This window comes from Lycium barbarum, chromosome 4 (genome assembly GCF_019175385.1).
Source record: "Lycium barbarum isolate Lr01 chromosome 4, ASM1917538v2, whole genome shotgun sequence".
Taxonomy (NCBI): Eukaryota; Viridiplantae; Streptophyta; class Magnoliopsida; order Solanales; family Solanaceae; genus Lycium; species Lycium barbarum.
In genome coordinates this window covers 146,133,670-146,144,219 of record NC_083340.1, presented here as the reverse complement: position 1 = coordinate 146,144,219, position 10,550 = coordinate 146,133,670, and the positions used below count along the sequence as shown (strand labels likewise).

Genomic DNA, 10,550 nt, shown 5'->3' with positions numbered 1-10,550 from the left:
ATGAGATTTTTTGACTGGCCAACACTCCGCCCCATACAACATAAATCTAACCACCACTTTGTAGAACTTGCCTTTAAGTTTCGGTGGCACCTTCTTGTCACACAACACTCCGGAGGCAAGCCTCTATTTCATCCACCCTGCACCAATATTGTGATATCCCGTATTTTATACGTTCGGATATTCCAAGGTACCCGTAACGAAGTTAAGGGAATGACCATTTTCCAAATGTATTCCAATGAACAAGTGGGTTATAAATATTATTCACAACATTAGTATTATGGAAATATTAAGAAAGGTTGAGGGCGAAAAAGGAAATTCGCAAAATAGAACCATGGTGATATTATGGAAGGCTAGGGGTAAAATGAGAATTTCACAAAAGTCTTGAAAGTTTATAAAATTTCCATATTGGTTGTGTGGCATAAGTATATGCCCATATTGCTTTGGGGGCTAAAGTGTATCAAGGAAAACATTTGGTCTTCTTTGACCAAATAAAACAATTCAAAAAAAAAAAAGATTAAGTAAATGGAAGAGTTTTCTAGAGAAGGGGCATGTTCCCCTCACATGACTTGGAGGATATATGTATATATATATATAAGTAAGGGGCCTTTATTTTAATTCTAGAATTTTCAAGAAAAAGGAAACAAAGAAAGAAGGAGAGCCACAACCATGGCCATTTCGGCCAAGCTCTCTAATTTTTGCCCTTGAAATTTTGCTCCTAAAATTATTTTCTTGTGGTATTCCTACTAATTCAAGGGTCCTCTACAATGTGGTATAATTGTTTCGGAAGATAGGCCATCCGTTTCGTCGTTTCCGCATTCTAGTCAAGTGAAGAAGTGGAAGAGGAAAGGTAAGAATTCATGCCCTTTTATATGTTATTCATGGTTTGTATATGTTGTGGTATGTAGAAATGGTTGGAAACTATGAAAATATGGATTGTTGAAGTGTAGCCGTGTAGGTTGGTGTTGGCCGTGCATGGGTTATGTTGTGTAGGAATGATGAATTAAAGTTTCTTAGTGTTTTGATTGTTGTTGTTATGGATTATGTGATGTAGAAATGGATGAAATTTATGAAAGTTTGTATATTGAAGTTTGGCCGTGTGTATGTGACATTATGTAGGAGTGAAGAACTAATTTTATTTAGTGTAATTTGGTTGTTGTGTTGTGGATTATGTGATGTAAATGGGAGTTTAATAATCCAAGTTGGTGTCATAATTGTTGCGGGCTGTTTCTGGAAGCCAATTTGAACCAAATCTAGTTTCTTGTAATTATGATAATAATGTTGTAAAAGTGTGGTTTGTTGGTGTAGATTGTGAATTTTGAAGAAAGAAATGTGTTGTGATGGTTTCTATGGAAGTTGGAAGATTTCGGGTTCCATGGTGCATTGTTTGGATTGTTTGAATATTTTGTGGTTTGTCCGAGGCGTTCTTGAATCTTGTTTAAATGGTTTAAATTAGTACTTGAACGTATGAATATGGGTGTTGGTTCGATCGTATGCGGTTGATTTGAATGAAAACGGAATATCGTCGAATTGTATAGAAAAGAGTTACTAATGTTAGAATGTGTTTTGAACCTCTTATTGATGTTGTTGGTATTGTTGTTGATCGTTTGGCCGGGTTGAATTCCCGGATTTGTTGTTGATTGAAATTGGCCAAGATAGATTCTTGGGGGTGGTATGTTTACAGGGGAGATGCTGCCGAAATTCCGGCAGAATATGAGTGAATGTGTTTGAAAGGCTAAGGCAAGTGTGTGACGATGAATCTAATGAATGGATGAATTCTTTTGTATGTAGATTAACGAGTCTAGACAGATAAGCATAACTAGTTGGTCGTGGCACAGGTATGTAAGGCTTGCCCTTTCATTCTCTGGCATGTCCTAGAGCCAAGTAAGGTATAATGTGATATGCTGCCTTGGAGTAACTCTGTTCTGTGATTCTGAGACTGGTTATGATTCTAAATCACTTCTTGATCTGAGTTTATGATTCTGGTTCATCCTTTGATATAAGTAATTTGATATAAGTATTTGATATAAGTATTCTGATATCCGCATTTTGATATAAGTATTCCGATTTAAGTATTTTGATATAAATATTTTGATATAAGTATTTTGATGTCAGTCCTTGATATAAGTATTTCGATATGAGTATTTTGATATAAGTATTCCGATGTAAGTATGCTGATATAAGTATTCCGATATGAGTATCCTGATATGAGAATTCCGAAATCAGTATCCTGATATGAGCATTCTGATATGTTTATTCTGGTTCGAGAACTTCTGTAAGATTTAATGTCCCTAACTTCCGTATACGATCTCGGACTGCTCTGAAATGTTCGAAAAGGTTTATGTATCAAGACGTCCATAATTTTCGTATACGTAAGTATGGTTCCAAAATTTATATTTGATATGATTCGTAAGGACATCCGAAGGTGCCTGATATGACTATGACTCTGATTCTCCGAAAAAGGCTTCTGAAACGCTTATAAAGCGTTCTGTACTTCAAACGCTCGTAACTTTCTCATACTACGCTGGATTGACCTGAAATCTGTTCCGAGCCTCCAGGTATCGGTAAGTACACTGGTCTGTCGAGTCTTGATTTCTATGCATGTGGTTTCTCACGACTCTGCTCGTGCATGACTCAATGTATCTTTCACTGCGTCCCAGGCCAGGTTCTGTTATCGTGCGCATTCCCCTGCATTGTTCACCGCGTCCCTCATAGGCGGGCCGGGCTCTGTTATACGGTATGATAATATGATGATATGGGGAGGTGGCCAGGATGGCATATGATCTGTCTGTTCACCGCGTCCCGTACTAGAGGGCCGGGCTCTGTTACCGCGCCCCTCACTAGGGGGGGGGTCGGGTTCTGATATATGCATATTTGATACATGGATTTGACATACGATGATTCTGTTTACCGCGTCCCTTATCACAGGGCCGGGTTCTGTTATACGCATGTGTGATATACGATTCTGAGTAATCTGTACGTTCTGTATTCCGTCCGATATATGACATCATCTGAGTAATATGTACGTTCTGTATTCCGTCCGATATAAGACATCATCTGAGTAATCTGTATGTTCTGTATTCCGTCCGATATATGACATCATCTGAGTAATCTGTACGTTCTGTATACCGTCCGATATATGACATCATCTGAGCATTCAGTACGTTCTGTACTCCGTCTGACGTATGACATTATCCGTGCGTTCTGTACGTGCCACACTCCTTTTGATGTCTGATATCGGTATGTGCGATCTGTGTCTGAAAAGTAAGTATGTCGGCATTAGTATGTCGGCATTCTGTATGCTCTGTATGATTTTGTTACGCTCTGTATGATTTGTACGGTCTGTATGATCTGTATTGGTCGGTACTGTCTGTGTCGGTCTGTATGGTCGGTATTGGTCTGTATGATCTGTGTCTGAGAAGTAAGTGATTCGGCAATCTGGATAATATGCTTACCCTTGGTACTGTTTGTTTCGATTATGGTTCTGCTTTCTGTATTCTATGCCTTACATACTCAGTACATATTCCGTACTGACCCCCTGTTCTTTGGGGGTTGCGTTTCATGCCGCGCAGGTACTCCCAGATGAGATAAGGACACTATAAAAGATATTTCAGCAGTGGTGGCGAACTCCATTTGCTCCTGGAGGACTGCCAAGTCAGAGTATGGTATACGTGTTGTGGTTTCTGTATGATGTTAGAGACTTTGCAGACAGTGTCGTGGGTATAGTATGTCAGTCTGTAAGCGGCTCCGTCAGCCGATATGTCGGTCTGTGTTATGTATTAAATTTTGTATGACTATAGATTTGTTCGCTTGGAAGCTTCGAGAAAGAAAGAAAGAAAAAAAAATTACTATGTATTTTATCTGATTTGATTTAAAAGTTTGACGTAACTTTATGTGCAGCAAGAGTCTGAAGGTTCGCTCGGCCCTAAGTAAAGGTCGGGTGCCCATCACACCCTAGTAAGGTCGGGGTGTGACAAATACGGTGTGTGACGTCATCATCAATCTCCCCATTTCCTTGTATAATAGACCCAAGATACTTGAAACTATCTTTCTTCTGTATGACCTGGGTGCCAAGCTTCACTTCCACGTCAGCCTCATGCACTATATCACTGAACTTGCACTCCAAGTACTCTGTCTTGATCCTACTCAACTTGAACCCTTTAGACTCCAGAGTTTGTCTCCAAACCTTCAGCTTAGCGTTAACCCTGCTGCGAGACTCGTCAATCAGGACTATGTCATCCGCAAATAACATACACCATGGGACCTCACCCTGAATTTGCCGCGTCAATCCATCGACCACCAAGGAGAATAAAAATGGGCTAAGAGCTGATCCCTGGTGCAACCCCATCACCATTGGGAAGTGCTCTGAGTCTCCTCCCATAGTCCTTACCCTGGTCTTGGCCCCATCATACATGTCCTTGATCGCCCTAATGTACGCCACATGTACACCTCTAGCCTCCAAGCATCTCCATAGAACCTCTCTCGGCACTTTTTATGTATATATACTGCGTTAAATTCTTTTCTTGATCTTTTCAACTAGTTACTTTTTTCATAGTTTGATTATCCTTAAATGTAACTGATAATTGCTCCACCACTAACACCATAAGTGGGTGGCTAGTCAGGGAATCTTGATTAATCATGTAATGACAATACTATGAACACATGAAAGAGCTGATCATTTCTTTCCATGATAAAGTTATGACGTTTAATTAGAACATAAAGGCAAAAGAGCAATAATCACAAAAGTCTTGTCCTTTTGTCTCTTTCATGGAATTTCTACCCCCCATATGGCCATATGTAATCAGTATTATTTTTTCAAGATATTCTAATCTTGTACTGCTACTATATCCAAGAATTTTTTATCCACTCTTTTGCATGCAAATATTATTATTTCCCCTCTATATATACCCTCATATCACTCTCTCTTCTCTTCACCAAAAATCACCTACTTCTAATTTCCTCATATTTTAAAATGACTACGCTTTTCTCCCATGGTTATAATCTCATTATTTTCTTCATTATCAGTCGTTTAATGTCCATTACAGGAAAGTTAAGGCCTTCGAATCCTTCAAATCCTTATGAAATTCTATCCTTTAATATTTCATCTAAACTTAGTACAAATTCAGATGCCATTAGAGCATCTTCCAAAGATTTTGGAAAAATTGTTCAAGAAATATTCCCAGCTGCAGTTCTTTATCCTTCTTGTGTTAATGACATAATTGACCTCATTCAATTTTCCTATGGACTTTCTGTCCCTTTTCATGTAGCAGCTAGAGGTCATGGCCATTCCATTAGGGGACAAGCAACGGCACAAAATGGGGTTGTTGTGGAAATGAATTCTTTAACTAATAATAATAATAATTTAAATAATGGAATTAGGGTTTCTAGGGATTCTTCTTTGGGGTTTTATGCGGACGTTGGAGGTGAGCAGTTATGGATTGATGTTCTTGATGCCACCCTCGAGCATGGCCTAGCCCCCGTCTCGTGGACGGATTATTTGTACCTCACCGTTGGTGGTACTCTCTCTAATGCCGGAATTAGTGGCCAAACTTTCCGACATGGTCCTCAAATCAATAATATTCATGAAATGGATGTTATTACAGGTAAATTTTACTAAGTACGTACATTATTGTCCTCTATACAAATTATACGACGAATATCAAAGCTTACAACTTAGTGGTACTAGTGGAAGTCTCAATTCTCACTTCCATCCTTCATTCGCCTATCCTGATTTTACAATGTAAAAAAAAATTAAAAAAAAATCTATACAAGTACATAAATGAGTTATTTTAAGCAATATTCTTTTTTCCAGCATTACTCAGTATACTTTTCATATATTTTAATTTCATAAAGGTCTCATAAACATAAAAGGTCTTTCTATTTTTATTTAATCTTTTGGATATTTTAATGAAAAGTATTGGAAGTGCAAAAGAAAAGATGGGGAAATAGTCACTATCAACATTTAGTTAAGGCTAGAAACATGCATGTTTGGGGCCTAACCATGTAATATTCTTTTAGAAAAAAGTTTATACTGATCTACTCGTAGATTTATTCTTTTAACATGTAAAAGGATGTGCCTAGTATCCCTTGATAGGTTGTGATGTCTCCTTTTCCACCTGGAAGATCTTGTAGGTAAGATTTCACCATATATTACTAGATGTGTCAGAAAAAACTTTACTTATTATTTGGAAGTGGTAGGTTGGTACTTGTTACTATATTTGATATATATCAGTGCATGACCAACAAACTACAGTAGTTTATAATTTCCTCAAATATTCACACAATTAGAGATATAGTATTTTTGTTGCATGATAACATAATTAAATGATTGTACCTAACTCATGTTTGGTTTCAGGTAAAGGGGAATTTGTGACTTGCTCCAAACACATGAATTCAGAACTGTTTTTTGCAGTTTTAGGAGGTTTGGGACAGTTTGGAATAATAACCAGGGCAAGAATTGTTTTGGATAAAGCACCAACAAGAGTAAGTATATACTCTTAAACTATATATATCAATATAGTTTAATTTGTGATAGCACAATTTGTGATGGCACAGTAAGCGATTGTTTGGTTCGAAAAAAGGCTCTCCCATAATTATAACCAGGAAAGATAATTCACTTTCTATATGGGATATAGATAATCTTATGATTTTGGTATAAATTTTATCCAAGTTTTAGCTAATACCCACAACCAAATACCAAGCAAGTTTAATCCCAAAATTTTTATTGGGATAAACCGTAATCCCCGTAACTAAACAGCCCCTAGTGGATTACCATTTTTACGAATTTATGTTTATTGTAGTGATTTGCCTGTAATTACTTTATAAGTGATCTGATTTTTTTGTAGATCCATAATGGTTTTTGTTTTATTTTCTTGTAGGTGAAATGGGTGAGAATGTTGTATGGTGATTTCTCAAAATTCACAAAAGATCAAGAACATCTTATTTCAACTGATGGATTGGACTATGTTGAAGGCTCACTAATGATGAAACAAAGCCCCGTAAATAGCTGGAGATCTTCATTTTTCTCACCTTCCAATCAGACCAAAATTAGTAGCTTGTTATCCCAAAATGGAATTATCTATTGCTTAGAAATGGTCAAGTACTATGATGATCACACTGCTAATACTATTGATGAGGTATATACCATGCATTTACTATTGGAATTGTAGTTAACAAAGAAAGTCTTAAACTTCAATGTGATTTTGGCCATTATATTGTGCCTCTTCACCTATGTTAACCCTTAATGAGATGTTATATCGTCACACAAATATCTATGTCTTGTTTGAGATCACAAGTCGGGGAGTAGTATCAGTATGTATTGATTTTGATACTATCAATGTATATTAACTGATTATAACATGTTATTTACTATATATATATATATATTACTATGTTAAAACACTAGATTTACTCTTGTTTTCTCTTTTTGTGCAGGAATTGAAAAAGTTGGTAAAAGGGTTAAACTATTTGCCTGGATTTATGTTCAAGAAAGATGCCACTTATGTGGATTTTCTGAATAGAGTAAGAAGAGGGGAACTAGAGCTGCAATCAAAAGGAATGTGGGATGTTCCTCATCCATGGCTCAATCTGTTTGTGCCAAAGTCATCTATCATGGATTTCAATGCTGCTGTTTTTGTGGACATTATACTCAGAAAAAACAGGCCAACTGGACCCATCCTTGTCTACCCAACAAGCAGGAAAAAGTACTCCTAAAAACTTTCTTTCCACCGCCCCCCCCCCCCCCCCCGCAAACCACAACCACAACTAACACCCCTCCCTTTCTCTTATTATATAGAGATAATGAGTTAAATATAGAGTTTAGTCTATATACACATATAGTATAAAATAAAAGTTACACTATCAAATTATATTTATTTATCTCTTATTTTCAAGATTACAAATTCCGCTCTTTATGAAAGATTGTTTTGTAAAATCTCGTGTGACCTGATAATACAAAATTGCTTTACGTTGTTGATGTATAAATTAAAAACTTATATTAATAATTTTTTCAATAGATTTTAAGTTATATACATGTCAGTTAAAATAATTTACACAATCAGGTCAGGTTTACCTATTGTTGCAGGTTAGCGGTCTTATTTTCAAAAAGGGGTGAGGTAGAATATAGCTTATGAGTTCGGCAAAATTCAGTAGATATGGTTAAAATCTTGTGTTTGTCCTTAAAAAATTCATTATATAAATATATATATATATATAAAATTTTCTAACTTTAGAATCTAATAACTTAAAAGTAAGCTTTAAATTCTGGCTTCGACTTTTCTTTCTATAATTTTTATTTTATTTTACACTAACAGTGTGTATAACTTCAAATGCAGATGGGATGAGAGAATGTCAGCAGTGATACCAGAGGAGGAGACATTTTACTGTGTGGGGCTATTGCATTCTTCTACTGGATATGATGACTGCAAGATTTTAGATGATCAAAATGATGAAATATTGAACTTCTGTGACAAAGCAGGCCTCAACATTAAGCAGTATCTTCCACATTACAAAACAAAGGAAGATTGGATAAAACATTTTGGGAAAAAGTGGAACACTTTTCAACAAAGGAAAAATCAGTTTGATCCAAAGATGATTCTATCACCTGGACAAAGAATTTTTAATTAGTTTTTCAGCAATAATGTAGTAGGATAAGCATAGGTGTGGTGGGCAATGTACTTAATTAGGTGTACTAGTTTTAGCGTACGTGCGTTTGCATGTGTTCATAGCGTCAATGAATAAAAATATATATAAGAAGAATAAATTATTATAAAGTAGTACTCATCAATAACCAACCGCAAAGCCCCATTAGTCAGATTCCATAGACCTCCCTCTTCAAACATACTTAACGATTCACCTTATGTGAATGATGACGCCGCCATAATCTATACCAGACTCAAGTAAATCCCGTTTTCGAACTCAAGTCCTCTTTTTGAAGATGAGTCTTAATCTTTCCCATTCAAGATAAAAACGCTTTTTATCCTAATTATTTAAATTCTCATATCTTTTTCCCAATCATTTTACCGTTATCAATTAAGAACCACTCAAACCCACTCGTGGGGTGTATCGAAATATCATAACTCTGTGAGAAAATTTAAATCGACAATGACGATAGTAGTAAGCCACCATAAACATTTATTTATATGATGAAAATGAATATTATTACAATGACACATTAGATGAATTTAGTATTTTCTGAACACATAAAGATGATGTATTTAGTTAAAATCAATCAATTTTACTAAAAATTTGAAACTTCTAACATTTGATTAAACTTATCAAAACTATAAAATCACCCACCATTAAACCTCTCCTCAATTTTTCTCACATACTAAAGTTCCAAATAAATTTTCTTCTTTCAAAAAATGCAGATTATCAATCTTTTGTGTGTGTTTTTTTTGTGTCACGTAATATTACTATAAATTTTAAAATAGTATCGCTAATGATAATAACATATAACAAGAAATTTAATGCCTTAGTAATCACATAGGCGTCAGAAGTCGATAATTGTTAACCATCCTTATAAATTCTGAGCTCGATCATTATCTTATTTTTCCTACCGAAAGTACTTTATTTACACGCAAACCAATTACATAAATGCCTCATTTTCTTATTTCTTACCTTTATGTGTACATAGTATTAATCAGTTTTCTTAACCTTTGAAACTGTTATTTAAGTATTTTTTGCATATATTTACAAAGTATATAAGGTGTAAAATACAAGAACCTAAATACCCTCGAATGTCCTCCTTTATTTTTATTTTCTTATCATAATTCTTTTAATCTGTTTACATTAATAAAAAAAGAATACGATCGGACTAAATTATCTTGTTATAACCACTCCTTTAATTACAAAACATTAAAAGTATTTCATTGAACAAATTACAATGTAAAACTTTTTTCTATTTTTATGAATCAATACTTCCAAATTCTTTTCGTACTTAATTCTGGAACATGGGTCTGCTTTTGTAATATCTCCAAATTTAACAGTAGAAAAGAATTTGTAAACTTGGCAAAATATAGCGGGGAAAGGAATCCTAATTGTAAAAAGAAGTAAGTGTCACGTCCTTAGTCTTCAACTAAGCGCACATGTAGCACTTGACAACTCGCTCACGATCTTGCTATGCCAAGTCAACCTACTTTACTACACTCAAGAACGCTAAGGGAATAGTAATTGAGAAAGACAAGAGAAATTTGCTAAGGAAACTTTTTATCATAGAAGACTTGATTGATTTTGCTTGATAATTTTACAAATGAATGACCCTCCTATTTATACTACTCACCTAGGGACTAATATGTAAATAATAATTATTATACAAGTTCCTATATATTTACTAATAAGCCCCTATTCTACACAACTAGAGTATTTTAAGGACTTTCCTTGCAAATCCATGAAATTCTAGGGTCTTCTAAGGGAAACCTCCCTATATCCCTAGAATCTTTCCATAATATCTACTCTTCCTCTTATGTAATCATTCCACAAGGCAAATATATGTTCCAAGTGGCACCTATGTGGCATGATGACATGGTGGGTCCTCACACTCTCCCCCACCTAAT

General features: G+C 35.4%; 1 protein-coding gene across 1 annotated transcript; it reads left to right on the top strand.

The window, feature by feature from the left end:
- Positions 1 to 4,957: 4,957 nt before the first annotated feature.
- On the top strand, positions 4,958 to 8,715 carry LOC132638798 (cytokinin dehydrogenase 3-like). Its single transcript, XM_060355567.1, has 5 exons — positions 4,958 to 5,600; positions 6,353 to 6,480; positions 6,876 to 7,133; positions 7,432 to 7,700; positions 8,331 to 8,715. The coding sequence occupies exons 1-5, from the start codon at positions 4,970 to 4,972 to the stop codon at positions 8,620 to 8,622; spliced, it is 1,578 nt and encodes a 525-aa protein (XP_060211550.1). The 5' UTR covers positions 4,958 to 4,969; the 3' UTR covers positions 8,623 to 8,715.
- Positions 8,716 to 10,550: the final 1,835 nt, after the last annotated feature.